The sequence below is a fragment of the Macadamia integrifolia genome, chromosome 8 (assembly GCF_013358625.1).
Source record: "Macadamia integrifolia cultivar HAES 741 chromosome 8, SCU_Mint_v3, whole genome shotgun sequence".
In the NCBI taxonomy this organism is placed as follows: Eukaryota; Viridiplantae; Streptophyta; class Magnoliopsida; order Proteales; family Proteaceae; genus Macadamia; species Macadamia integrifolia.
The window spans coordinates 20,983,295-20,997,973 of NC_056564.1; the positions used below are offsets into that span (position 1 = coordinate 20,983,295).

General features: G+C 38.8%; 2 protein-coding genes across 3 annotated transcripts in view; one reads left to right on the plus strand and one right to left on the minus strand.

Annotated features, from left to right (window-relative positions):
- LOC122087364 (phosphatidylserine decarboxylase proenzyme 1, mitochondrial) overlaps positions 1-9,838 on the plus strand; it is a 12,719-nt gene extending 2,881 nt beyond the window's left edge. The window contains exons 5-13 of one of the 2 annotated variants that reach the window (XR_006142737.1): positions 3,504-3,564; positions 4,216-4,325; positions 4,439-4,692; positions 5,208-5,314; positions 5,589-5,656; positions 7,298-7,375; positions 7,535-7,715; positions 9,195-9,317; positions 9,573-9,598. Coding sequence is in view for 1 of the 2 variants with exons in the window: in XM_042656463.1 (XP_042512397.1) it covers positions 3,504-3,564; positions 4,216-4,325; positions 4,439-4,692; positions 5,208-5,314; positions 5,589-5,656; positions 7,298-7,375; positions 9,195-9,317; positions 9,573-9,737 (966 nt within the window). In the remaining variant the exon portion in view is untranslated. Of the gene's footprint in view, positions 1-3,503; positions 3,565-4,215; positions 4,326-4,438; positions 4,693-5,207; positions 5,315-5,588; positions 5,657-7,297; positions 7,376-7,534; positions 7,716-9,194; positions 9,318-9,572 lie in introns of both variants that reach the window. The other variant, XM_042656463.1, reaches the window with a different exon arrangement.
- A 1,821-nt stretch (positions 9,839-11,659) lies between these two features.
- On the minus strand, positions 11,660-14,486 carry LOC122085765 (pentatricopeptide repeat-containing protein At2g13420, mitochondrial-like). Its single transcript, XM_042654341.1, has 2 exons — positions 14,342-14,486; positions 11,660-14,017 (listed from the first exon to the last, which is right to left on the minus strand). Exon 2 carries the CDS (start codon positions 13,997-13,999, stop codon positions 12,389-12,391), a length of 1,611 nt encoding a protein of 536 aa, XP_042510275.1. The 5' UTR covers positions 14,000-14,017; positions 14,342-14,486; the 3' UTR covers positions 11,660-12,388.
- Positions 14,487-14,679: the final 193 nt, after the last annotated feature.

A 14,679-nucleotide genomic window follows, 5' to 3' on the forward strand; every position in this document is an offset into this window, starting at 1 on the left:
TTTTTCGAATTCTGTTCTTCACTCTTCTCTTCTTCAACCTACGATAGTACGATGAGCTCTGCACCCTTTTTTTATTCTCTTCTTTCTTCTTCTGTTCATCATACGGTACCTTTTTTTCTTTTTTCCTTTCTTTTGTACTTCAGTTCTTCACTCTTCTTCAGCCTTCGGTTAACTTAACTCTATTCCTGTCTCTTTTTTTTCCCTTCTTTCTTCTTCATTCTTCTTTTGTTCTTTATACAAAGTACCTGATTTTTTTTCTTCTGTTCTTCACTCTGTTGAAGACTACGGTGAGATGTGTACCAATCTCTTCTTCTTTTTTAAAAAGGTTATATGTATGTATAATGTATAAACCCCCTTGGTATTCGAGAACTGATCTCCTTTTTTTTCCTTACCTAGTTCTGTTCATCTTTGTTCTCACATGTGATATTTCCTCCCTCTTTTCTTCTACTATTCTTATTCTTTACTGCTTATTGTTTCTACTAATCTGCTGTTCTCTCTATTTCCTTCCAAGTTTGAGATTGCCATTAAGTAGGTCATCAGTTGTTGAATTGCATTTTGTTCTTAATCTGCCGTATTTTGATTTCAGTTTTTAATTCTGTTTGCTAGTTCTCAGCTCTAGTTTAGTCAGTGTTTTCAAAAGCCTAAAACAAATCAATCTTCTAGTGTCTTTCTTCAACATTTCTTATAAATTCCTGTTTTCTGATTTTGATTTCAAATTAGTGTTTAAGGTTCAGAATATGGTTAATATCTAAATCAGTTCATTATTTTGTTGTCCTTTGATGATTGATGAAGATGAACTTAGTTTATTCACTTTATTGATTTGTTTTCTTAATGAATATCTTGCATTGGTATGAAGTATGAACCTTTAATATTTATTTAGCATATGAGTAATAGAATTCAACTAGGATTTGAGTCAAATAGAATGGTTTTATAAAAAAATTACACAGGAATGCTTTAGTTAATAAGGCGACGCTTTATGCCTGCCTTATCGCTAAGGAGCTCTGGAAGACCCTCAAACGCCTCTGTCGCCTTACCATCTTAATAACTATGCATAGTTTTGCATCTCTTGCATAGAACTTAAAAAAAATGGTCCTGTTTTGTTGTTTCCTTTCTGTTCTTAATATTATATGTATCTTTTCCTGTGACTTGATTCACTAGTATGTTTTAATATGAAAATTTATGTGAATTTTTCTGATGCCTCAGTTTCGCTTTTTTGTTTTTTTTTTGGCGAATAATAAATTCATTACGACGAGGAGAGGAACAAGGCAGAATATACAGCCCGAGGGCAAAAAAGAGAAAAACACTAAAACCTATAAGGGGGCAATAGGCCCCAAGGGCAGGGGAAGAGAAAAGAGAGGGAAATTCCAAGAGACAACAATGAGCCTGTTATTTGGGAAGTCACAAACAGGTCTAGGGGGGAGAAAATGGAGCTTTGTGCTAACATAAAAAAAGATGGCCTTCCAAATATTATCAAAAGATTGAGAATTGGAGATCCATTTACGGAGGTTGCGCTTCATCCAAAGGTGATTATTGATCATCGCACAAAAGGCAAGCTTCCCCGCTGAGTCATATCCATCCAAATCCATTCCCTAGAGAGGGGCAGAGGGGTTCTCCTACCAAGACAACACCAGGAAAAGACTTTTTTTCAAACCGAGAAAGAAAAGGGGCAAGAGAAGAAGAGGTGATCAAATTCCTCACAGCCATTCCAGTAGAGGCAACAAGAGGAAGAAGGGACATGAATGTGATGAAACTGGAGTGATCTAGATACGCACCCATGGAGCGATCCATACCCCCATCTTGGTATCCAATGAGAGATGAATCGGACCCATATTGAGTCCTTGGCTAGTAGAATATTTTAGGATTTTTATTTTCATGCAATCTTTTAATTTTTGGTAACTTAGGTAGGAGATAGCTACTAGGATTTAGTTCCCAATTAATTTGAGTTTCCAAATTAGAGTAGGTTTCCTTTTATTGTTGGTTTTCTTTTACTATTTAAATGTATTTTATCTTTTAATTAGGGACATATTTGAAGAATGATGAATTGAATTAATGTTTGAGAGCTTAAGGGTTGTGCGTGTGATTCTCCTTCCCCCTTCTTGTGCGAATCTCCTCTCCCTCCCCTACAACTCTGAGTTCACCTCAGGGTTTCTCCCCTACCCCTTACTGGTCCTCCATCATGGAGGCAGGAGAGGGTCGGAAGGTAGTTGGAGAGAGCTTTCCAAGCGGCAAAGCTATGCCGAGGGATGTGACCTTTAAACCAGATAACCTTGTGCCAGAGGATAAGGGGATGGGGAGAGCGGATAAAGTTCCAAACTGAGGAAGAGGAGAAGGAACCAGATGGAGATGGGGACTAAAGGATTTTATTAGGAGGGCGAGGCTGAGAGGAGGGGGTTTCACATACCATTGACTTGCTTTATTTGCTAAAACAATGTTATATATCTTGGGCCACTATGCAAGTGCACAAAAATTACTGTTTCACCACTTGAACCTCAAAATAGTCCCAATGTCATAGTTTTTCACCTTTCGAAATGAATGTGGAATGTTATAGTTTGGAAATATTCAAATATATATTGGGTTCAAATATTTTACATTTTTACTAGATATATAGAGCTGTTTAGATGCTTCGATTCTCTCTCTCTCTCTCTCTCTCTCTCTCTCTCTCTCTCTCTCTTTATATAAATATACTTACATATACTCACCCTGGGTGGACCTTGGTGCAACGATAGGGTTGCTCCATTGTGACCAAAGTGGTCACAGGCTTGAGTCAGGAAACTACCTCTTTGAGTAGTGGGGCAAGGCTGCGTACATCATGAACCTCCCAGACCCGTAGTGCAGGTGCCTCATGCACTGGATACACCCTATATGTATATATCACGGCATGCTTGCATTAAGAATGTACCCGGTGCATGAGGCTCCTGCATGTGTGAGGTTTGGGGGGGGGGGAAGGGGACTACACAGCCTTACCCTGAAAATGTTCCGAGGCTATTTCAACCGCTTGACCAACAGGTCGCAACATTCATACTTTACCCTTGGACCAAGGCACGTCCCTTCTCACCGCATGCTTGCATGTGAATGCAAATGTCGGGGATTTTTGAAGATAGTGCTAGAAGCGTGATTTGGTGGAATAAGATTCTTGCACCTTTACCACTGTAATTTTGATGTATTTATCATCTGTTACCATGTCACTGTTGTTATCCTTCAATGACCTTGAATATTCTTTCTGTCTGCCTTCTTGATAGCAGAACTTTTGTTCTTAAGTAAATCTGACATCATCCTTGTTGACTTTGTCGTTGCTTCTTCATTTTTTCAATTTCATCATTTGTTATTAACTCTTCTATTGATATGGTTATTTATTTTCTGCACATACTCGTAACCTAGAAAAACTCTAGGTACTGTATTTGCTCACTTTGGTGGTAATTTTTTCCTCTCTTCAAGGTACTGAATTGTGATGTTTCTATTGGAATATTTACTAACAATCTACCTGCTAAAATGTTTTTTCTCAGGAGATTCCTGTTTTCTTTCGTCCTTACATCTACCATGCTTGGGCTCGGGCATTTCATTCAAGTATTGCTGTTCTTACCTTTTTTGATTTTTATCAAAGTGAGATTGCACATTGCTTCCCTTGTAAACGGCGGTAATTTATTTGTGTGGAAAAGAAGAAGATATTTTCTTAAAAAAAAAAAACTATAAACTAAGGAAAAGAGAAGAACAGCTGACATGATTATTCTCACCTGCTTGCAGTGAATGTTTCTTAGGGGATCCCCCACCCCAACCCCAAAAAGAAAATATAGAAAAAAACTGTGAAATTTTGCAATTCACTGTCTGTATAAGACATTCTGGTATATTATTCTAATCATTGTGAGTGAATGCAAGTCTTATTGTTTAAATCACTAGTTCAACATGCACTCATGCAGTATTTTATAATGTTTGTGATGATAGAATGGTGAAACTCCTTGACCATATGAGGTTTGATTAGGTTTGGTGAGGGTGTGTGCATATGTGCATGTGTGCCTGTGCGTGCGCACACGTGTGCTTGTGGGAGACTTAAGTTTTGTAGGAGACTCTCTTGCTTTTATTTTTGGCACTCAAATGCACATATTCACCTGGGGTTGTGAGGGGAGGAAGGAAGGGGAACACTCACACAATATTATAGTTCAGAGTTGCATGCTTCCTTGGGCATCTCAGGTTAAGCTCCTGAACTGTCTTTTGTTGCAGATTTGGAAGAAGTAGCTCTGCCTCTTGATGAGTACAGATCTCTGCGGGAGTTTTTTGTTCACTCTCTCAAAGAGGGCTCCAGGCCCATTGACCCTGATCCACATTGTCTGGTAACTGGTAAAACCAGCTATTGCAACTTGTTATGAGTGTTACGTCCATTTTCAAACAGTATAATAGTTCCAACTGATGCATAATCACTATGAGTTCCCATTCATTGCAATAGGTCAGCCCTGTGGATGGTACAGTTTTGAGATTTGGAGAGCTAAAGGAGTCGGGAGCTATGATTGAGCAAGTCAAAGGCTTCTCTTATTCAGCAACATCGCTTCTTGGTGCAAATTCATTCCTCCCGATGATAGTCCAAGAGAATATTCATGGAGAAAGTAGTGAGCAGAAAAGCACTACAAAAGATGAAAGCAAAAAGTCATGGTGGCGAATTTCATTGGCTTCTCCTAAAATGTGGAACCCTACAGCCGCACGGTAATTATGTGTTTGGTGCTGATGCTAGTTTATCTTATGCACAGAATTTTCTCTGGGTTTTTGGAACTTGCGAGTAGGAGAATTCTTCTGTTGATGTGTGGATTATGAATCTAGTTGTGGGACGGCTTAGCTATTCAGTATCCCAAAGCTCATTCTTTTGGTAATGTAGTTCGGTCAATTAGGTGTCATCCTATGTAACTAGGAGAAGAGTCCCAAATGATTAATATATGCCTATGTGGTGCAATGTGGCTTTTCTTTCTTTTGTTTCGGTTTTGGAAACTCTGTTCATCCCCACCTCTTCGTATTCTCCTCTTTTAATCAATGAAGTCACCCCTCCCCCCCCCCAAAAAAAAAAAAAAAAAAAAAAATTTTCCATTTCTAGTTGTAGAGGAGTTATATTTCATGCCCCACAGATACAAGTTTCACTTGAATTAGTTGAATATGCAGTGTATTACAATCTAAAGTTACTCATCGTGCTGAAATTTTTCCACATGAATTGGAGTGTTCAACTGCAGTCCAGTGAAGGGTGTGTTCTACTGTGTAATATATTTGAAGCCTGGGGACTATCATCGAGTACATTCTCCCATTGATTGGAATGTATTTATTCGTCGCCACTACTCAGGTAATTTGGGTATCAAGCATTGTTCCTTAAAATATATATAAGACACTAACAGTAGTACCAGAATTGGGAAAGTAATAATGTAATCTCTAATCTAGAAATGCATGTCTGATTAGAGAATGAGTTCAATTGGTTGATGTTTTATTTGCAACCAAAAAAGTAACTGCAGGTACCTAAGCTGACCCACCTTTTTTGCAAAAGAATTTTGGCCAGCAATAACCCCCCGAAGGGCATGCACATGATATGTCTACTTATTATGTGGAGAACTTGTTTGCAGGTCGCCTTTTCCCTTTGAATGAACGTGCGACAAGAACTGTCAGAAACCTCTATGTTGAGAATGAAAGGGTAATCTAACTGGTTAATACAGTTCTTGTATGGAACCATTGAACTATGTAATTAATATTTATAGAATTATCTTTACATGTTGTTCTTTGTTCCTTTGGCTCTGTTTGTTTCCATATGAAAAGGTGGCAAAGAAAAATTTCCATAGGATTTTCTACTGTTTTAACATAAAATGCAAAAGAAAAACAAAAAAGAAGACAACATTGAAAAAAAAAATGGAGGAAAAATTTCATGTAAAATATCATTTGCACAGAAAATTTTACAATGGACCAAACAGGTAAAGAGAAGGCTTTTCTTGTATTCTGGCATTTGAATTAGTAATCCATTTTTATGTTGATTGTTGTAATAGTAAGGCTTTCTGATGAGATGATCCTGGATAGGGGTGTCAATTCTTAAACCGAACCGGTAAAACCGGTCGGATCGAACCGATAACAACATGGACCGAACCGAACCGAAGCCTTATTGGGTTGGTTCGGTTTGGAGTATTGCAACCCCAAAACCAAACCGAACCGCATCGGAAACTGGATGAACCTGAAACCAAACCGAAACCGACTCAAAACCCGGACTGAAACTGAAACCAAACCGGTAAGAAACCGAAACACTCCAAAATTCATTAAAAAAAATTCAAAATTTGCATAGTTTTGTAAACATTTGTATGAAAATTCGAATCCAAACTGGACCAAAAACCAAAACCAACCCGGCTACAAATTGATTTAAGAAACCGAAGACAAACCGAAACCAAACCGCACCGAAACCGAAACCAAACCGAAACCGGAATTTCCTTATTGGTTCGGTTTCGGTTTCAACTTTCCCACACCGAAACCGACTCAACCCGGACCGAAACCGAGCCAGACCGACCGATTGACACCCCTAATCCTGGACATGACTTGTTGAATGTCTCATGGTTTAGTCTATGAAAGGTGGATCATCTAAAATCATCCGATGAATTCAAGAAGTCACTTTTTATCTGAGTTGACGAGTGAGGGATCTTAGGAACCTCACATGGTTCTATCACCCTCCCATCTGGAGCAAGGTCCTAAGTGCGTTTTTTTTTTTTTTTTTTTTGGGTAGGATGAATGGGCCTGTTTAACCATCTTACGCATTCAAGATGTCACCCTGGAGACAAGTTGGTCTGACTGTTTCGGGGTTAGGCTCTTACTGTTTTAATTTTTTATGGACCCGATGAGGTATTAATGTCAATTTCTCCAAGCTGTAAGTTAAAGTACCATAACCAATATGATAAACTCTTTCAGATGTAATTTCCACGGGAACCAGTTGTGTTGTGCCTTTAGGACACCCCCCCAGCTAATATATTACACCTCATAGTGTTTCTTTTCTCAATGCTTTTTCTGGCGAACTTTTTATTCCGTGAGGCCCAATCAAATTCAGATATGGTCCTCTAGGTGGCTGACTCTGGTATTTCCCCAAGACATTTTCTCCTGATTTAATTTGCAAGGACCTTATTTTGAGTATTTGTCGTACGCACATCTTTTTCTGCTAGTCTACTGTGACTCTAATTCATCTTTATAGGTATGTTTATTTCATTCAACCTTATGAATTGGTTTAGTGAGAGTTATTTACTAGTTTTAATTCATGGAAGTCGCTGTATTATTTATTGTGCTTCTAAGGTCTTTTTGTCTATAGGTTGTTCTTGAAGGCCAATGGGCAGAAGGTTATATGGCGATTGCAGCAATTGGTGCGACAAACATTGGATCTATTGAGGTTAAGTGACTTTTCAAATCCTGTTTTTACATGAAGAAAATTTGGGGAGTCTATGGTATGCATTGTTAGAACATGTTCTGAGCACATTACACATTCTAGGACAACAATGGCACCTTTTTTCTGTTGGCAGTAGTCACTCATATACGTTTCTCTTCCTAGATACCCAGTCAATTGCTCTGCTGCTCTCCTTCGTTATACTTGATGAATCCAATTACACTCGCTTGGTCTTTCACCAAAACCATTCCACCAGGCCGCCTATCTGTCATATGGATCACTATGATCAGGGAGCTCATGGACAAGTGCAGATTCTATAAACACAACTCTTTTGCTCTACAAACAGGTTGTGTACCTTGTCATTAAGGACTTGGCAGCTCATTATTAGATCTCTAGGAAGAACAAATCTGTTCAGATGTTCTTAAAATGGGATATTGGAAATATCAGTTTGGTTTGAGCTCATTATTCTCAGCTGGGTTTTATATTGCTTGGGAATTTGTGGACAAAGGGCACCTCCTATTTGACGGAATGCTTCAACCAAGGTTGGTGTATATATATTTGTGAACAAAAGTGTAAAATAATGGTTGAACTGAAACTCTTCTGCAAGTTGAGGGAAGCAGACCAAATGCTTGATGCCGTGGTGATAGCAACACACTTCCCACCTCCCTGCCGGGTGGACCCATGGGTGCTGTAGGCCCCATGTTCGTGGTGGTATATGTTGTTATGGTATATACTGATAATAAAGAACATTTCAACATTGCTTAGGAAAAAATGGATACAAAATGCATCTCATTCCAAACTGAAGAATTCATTTTAACAGACTTGGATCCAAATAATGTTTGCCTTCTCTGTAATTCTGCTTTCTTAGAATAAGAATGCATACCAAATACTTAGTTACTGCAGCATCACACTGGTTTTAGAATTAGTTCATCTTAATTGTTAGTAATTTTTTTTTTTTTTTTGGCAATAGGTTTTATGGATGGGCACACCCATATGGAATGTGTGGGTGGGCCATACATGGTTGAGCCACATAGAAGGCTGATGTAGCAATTGTGTCCTTGGATATCTAAGGAATAGTTTGGATTGGTCACTTGTCAAATTCAGCCTCAAATTCAATAATTTACCTTCCATATAGTGGTATACCTTACAATTGTCCATGCACCCCATTAGTAGTCTTGGATCTTTTAGTGGGGGGTTTTTTTTTTGCCACATAGCCAACTCTGTTTGAGCTGTAATTTGACTTGTTAGCAGGGACCTTAATGTTTACCTGTACACAATTTTAACACCATTTGACCTGTCACATGGCACCAGAAGTAGGTTCCAAGCTATCTTGCGTGACAAGCCAGCCCGGCAATCCTGCCCTCATAATTTTTACAACTTTCTAAAGTATAGTTATGAGGATCGTTTAAATGATTCTGGACTGTACAGTTTCACTATGTTTTCCCAGACAGGATCCTGTGCAATTAATGGGAGAAAGAAGCTGGAAGACATTGGTAAGTAAAGAAGTCTAAAACTGATATGGAATTAAATACAGATTGAATAGAAGGGGGAAGAAAAACAGGGCAAGATCTTTTTCTTGTTTATTGAATACTAAATGAATAAGCTATCAGCCGTTGTTGCCTAATAAATTAACTTAAATCTGGTTTTGAATTTCATTTAACCATGATTCCACCATGCATGGCACTGATTATGTTGTCAAATGTGTTCACGGTTCATGATGTGGGACAAAGTTCAGGATTTTTAAATCAGTTTGGAAAACTCTATTACAAGTTTATGTGGTGCAGATAGCAATTTGTTGATCTTGGCTTGAACTTTCATTTGCCAGCTCTCCATTGAGCCAGAGCTGCAGACAAATAGGCCAAGAAAAAAGTTGCTGTATTCAGAGCCTCCAGATGAATGCATCTATGAACCTGAAGGTGTTGGTGTGACGCTCAGGAAGGGTGAAGAGGTTTGTTAAGCATCTATTACTTATTTCCACTAACTTAAGCCACTTTAGATGTTACATAAATCTGCTTCATGCATCAACATTGACTATTTAGATATTGGAGTCTATAGTTGTCTCATCCATTCAGGGATCTACTCCACCGTGTTTTCCAATTCTAAATACTCAAGAAACATAAAATAATTTTGTATTTTAATTTATGATTTTATTAAAGACTTGTGCTCCTTGTTTACTGTGATTAATATGTAGTATTCCTTATAGGTTGCGGCATTCAACTTGGGATCAACTGTAGTGCTCGTCTTCCAAGCTCCTGCAGCAAAATCACACCAAGAAAATGGTTCTTCATCAGAATTCAAGTTCTCTGTCCGTTGTGGGGATAAAATCCGTGTAGGAGAAGCGCTGGGTAGATGGACTGATGATAGGTAGGGACACCTAGCATGGACACATTGTATATGTTATCTCTTGCTCATGACTAATACACTGTATTGACAGCAAATCTCTTATTAAAGTTCAGAATTAAAAACTGATACCCATGGCCATAGTCCACTGATTCTGCATGGTGGTGTCTTCATAACTAACCCAAGATAAATGCTAGATGTCTGCAACTAAGGCAAACTGCCAGATAGCAGGTAAGAAATGGTTGAAGTGATTGAATGCCACACTGTCCGAGTCTTCATTATTTAGTAGCAATCAAATGAGCTATGATCATAGTTTTCCATGCAATGTAACAGGATTTGAAATTTAAACCAGGCCAAAGCAGGGATTTTCTTGTGGGTCATGATGTATTGCCATTTGACTGCTAGTAGGATTGGGTTTGGGTTTAAAGAAGAAAGAGATGCTTGAAGTTAAGAGGATAATACTGCTCTTAACATTGCGGGCTAAGTGTCCCTGACACATTTTACATGTTCTACCACAACCTTGACCGATGGGAATGGTATCGGCCATGACTGATCCCTGATCCTGATTCCTGACCTTTCCTATCCGTTTCATATGTGCTGTCTGAGGGTAAACTCATAATAAAACTTCTTCTTCTTCTCCTTTTTTTTTTTAATTTTTTTTTTAATTTTTTTTTTTTATATTTATTTCAGAGTAGGGGTAGATCTGTCTGATACGGTGTGTTCCAGAATGGTATCAGAACAGTTTTGGCCTTGACCGTTCCCATGATCGTTCTCGTGTTTTAGAACCTTGCTCGGCATCCAACCAAACACCTCACAATTATATAGGAGTCAAAAATTTCTGGATGAGGAGCAAGCACTACCTTTGAGGCTGCCACAAAGTGACATGTATGGAGCAAATAATCCTGGATGAAACAAGTACAAATCAAGTGAAATCTTCACTGTGATGACAAAACAAAACCTGGTACCAATAAAAGATATGAATATAATTTAGCAAATTGCACTCGTAAAGAATTTGATGAATAGGAATTCTTACAGTGAAATAAAAGAAGGTTGGCAAGCATGAGACACATGCCTGCTCAACACACTTGTTGAAGATCTCAAAAGCGGCATCCACCTTTGCTTCCTTCAAGTGGGATGTCTATGTAGTGGCATCAGGGGGCACTCCTTTCCCCAGTGTGTGGTGAAAAAGGTGCTGAGCTGTTTTCACCTCACCTGCTTCTGAGAACTTCTGATTCAGAATGTTGCAACTCTTTAGTTTTCCAGGACACCCACCGGCAAACATATCATCCTAATGCCTCTTTGCAGAACGCAGGAAAGATTCCATTAAATGCAGTGACATCTGGACCAAAACCATTTTTCCTCATTTCCCAAAGACCAGCATAAGCATCTTTCACTCTCACCACCTTGCACAGGAATGAAACCATCAAATTGTAACTCTCCAAATCTGAGATGTAATCCTTGGAAGAAAGAACTTGAAAAACCTCCAACATCTAATCAATCTTGCCCCTTTCACTTAGATTTATACTCAAATTGCTCGAAGTGCTCAAAGAAGAGTTGGTAACCTTCCTTGCCCAAGCATAGACTTAAAAAAAAAATAAAAAAATTTATATCCCCTCCCCTGTACTTGCTCTTATTACATCCCGTCCCCTGTGGTTTTAGAAATTACATCCACATCCCCTGTCAGATGAAGTTGTTAGTGTGGTGTTAGTTTTAAATTGTAAAAGACGATTTAACATTTTGTAATTCAACCACAATGCAAATACCTATTTAGTACATCTGGAATTTTCTGCAGTTGATAACGATAATGCTTCTTATTCCCCGTTCTTCTAAACCAGAAAACAGTACAGAGCTAAGTTAATTAGTTGCACTGTAAGGGCGGTGACGTTATTATGTGATTCTGATGATGATGCTGGTATTATTAATATATAATATTACTAGTGAGTACTAATGGAATTAAAGGTGATTCAGTAACCGGGTTATTATAAATATTAAACAACAAGAGAGTATCCTACCACAAAAAAAAAGAAAAAAATAGAAAGAAAGTGAGTAGGCCAGCTACATTACAAATATGGTTGCAGTCCAAATCTTCTTTTGCTGTATATAAAAATACCCTATATATGCTTAATTTACTCTTCAGTACAATATTGTCAGCCTAGTTTCTTCAATCTTCCCTGGGCAAAGCTGATCAGGGGCCGGAACACATCTGCACACAACTAACTTTAAGGCTGAAGCATATAGTAAAAGGGTTGTGGTTGCATTGGCAAACTCTTACAGACTATCTCACGCAAGAGCAGTTTAGTATTGATTTCCCCAGATAATTCCTAAAACTGCTCTCATAAGATCCCAAGTGAATAGGGAAACGGGTGACAGGTCCTTCACAAACCTGTCTATCAAGAAATTGAGGAAGCAGTATCTCTTGATTTTTCGATGAACACATCCATAGCTAAAACTTGCAGCTCTGTGGACTTAGGATTGATTCAATGATGAACTTCTTCTCTGCTTGAACTCATTACCAGTGTTCTCAGCAATGCCATAATTGAGCCAATCCCAGTTTAGTTTCTCTGATTAGCCTAGCTCCCAGCACAACAGTACCTCCTCCATTCGACAATGACCTTTTAAACCGGATCAGCCGATTAGCACTTTCTGTAGGATGAGTACTACCACACTAGCCTTGGCATATCACCTCCTGTAAGGCTTGAAATGGTAGAGCTGAAATTCAGAACCAAATGTTATAGACTCCTCTTCAAGTTTCTTCTTCAATCTTCTCCAGGTCCTCAACATATCAGACTGTATTAAACCTCGATAGAGCATCTCAAATGTAACCTTCTGTGGAAGAAAACCCTTCTCTATCATCTCCACAAAGAATTGGCAAGCCTCCCTCCACTTCTGTTTCTCACACAAACCATGAATCAACAAGGTATACGCATCCAAATCCGGACCAGCCCCGCTTTCCTTCATGTCATTCCATATCTCCTGCACAATATCCATCTGATTTAACCTTGAAAACATGCCCACTAATATATTATATGTATGCATAGTTGGAGTGCACGAAGATCCATCCTTCATCTTCCTATACAATTTCAAAGCATTATCTGCATCCTTCCTTCCTCTGTATTCCTTAAAGAAACAGTTATAAGTTACAGCAGAAGGGCTTACTCCATTAGCAACCATCTCATTGAGCAACTCTTCGGCATCTCTGAGTCTACCGCAGGAGCAAAGGCATTTAATAACCGAAGTGTAGGTTGCCACTGATGGGCAAATTCCTTTCCCCTTCATCAGATTTAACTTATCCAGTGTTAAATCTGGTTTATGAGCTCGGCTATAAACATGAAGAACAATAGAGTAGCTAGTGACATCAGGCTCTATTCCTCTGCTCTGCATTTCATCGAACAAGTTCTCTGCTGCTCGAACAGTCCTCTCAAACCGGTCATCCGGGTGCAAGCTTGCCTTCCTGCAAATCCCATCTAATAGAACATTATAGGTAACAACATTTGGTTCATATCCACGATCCACCATTTCTCTAAAGAATTTCTCAGCCATTTGTGGTCTTTTTATCTTACACCACCCGTAAATCAGAACTGTATAAGTTTTCATGTCAGGTTCGAATCTGAATTTTCGCTTGTTGAAGATCTCTGTAGCAACCTTCACGTATCCATACTTACAGAGAGTGTCAAGAAGGTAAAGAAAGTCATCTGGGTCAGCTTCCCTCTCTATAAAACTCTCCATGTCGTCAAAGGCACGAATTGCTTGCCGAGTAAGCCCTGCAGCCACTAACCTACGAATCAGATTTCCAAAAGTTTTCGAAGTGAGTCTCAAATTTTGTTGATCCATCTCAATAATTAACTGCCAAGCAACATCAAATTGCCGTACTTTCCCCAAGATATCGATCATCAGATCATAGGCAGCAGTATCATGCTTGTAATTCGCCTGATCTTTGGCCCAAATGAAGAACCCAAGAGCGATTTTGGAGACGTTCTTAAGGCGAATTAAGATTTGGTGAACCAGATGAGGAGTAACCCTGATTCCATTCAGTTGCAGAGACGACTCCATTGTGTGGAACGGGTTATGGTGTTGGATTAAGATCTTGGAAACTAAGTCTGCATCTGTGGAGGCCTGCAGAGAAGGAAATGAAGGTTTTGGGGCCTCCGAAAACCCTACCTCTGCCTCTGGAGTTTCAGAGACCTCTTCTGAGTGAAAAGTGTAGGATAAAAGCCGCATCTCAGGACGAGAAGAGAACCGCAGAGGAGAGAAGGGAGTGACGGCACGACAAAAAGATGAGCTAAATGCCATTAGCGATATTCGGATTCACTGCATTGCAGTACAAGTTCCTCATAAGAAATTAAGATATTTTAATCTAAATCACTGTATCCAATAGTTCATAGAAACTGATCAAGCACCCATTTCAAATTCCATAACTGATTCCAAATTTCAAAATCCAAGCAACATTTATCATAGAAGTATAAACAAGATATTCAAAAATTTTCTATTAATTACAATTAAAATTGTCAAATGTATAGGGTTTAGGTTTTGGCACACCAAACAGTAGCATAATCAAAATGTTTTCAGGCTGCTAGCAACGTACATCTGAGCTAACAAAGACGGGAAATAGAGGAAGACAGAGAGACAGTTTACCTCCTTCGATACTGGTGCTGCAAGCCTGCCTGACACTTATCGGGCCTTCGTCGGAAGGGAAGGGCAAGTTTTGTGTTTGGTGAGAAGGTTCTTTGAGCCAACCGCATGTAGGTGGTACACAAGCGCTCCACTTGTAAGATGTAAGGGTAAAAATACTTTCTTTTTATTTATTTATTATTTTCACATGGATAAATCCGTCCAATTCTTATAGATTAGTATTGGTTTAGATTTTAGATTGATCATGAGTTTTAAAACCTTGCTCCTTATGTTTTTATCACCATTTTTTATTTAATGTTTAGATATTTAGTAAAAATTGAGAGAAAATGGTTTTTATTGGG

Bases quoted from the DNA above. Each gene is read 5' to 3' on its own strand.
- LOC122085765 (XM_042654341.1), bottom strand. From the start codon at position 13,999: ATGGCATTTAGCTCATCTTTTTGTCGTGCCGTCACTCCCTTCTCTCCT.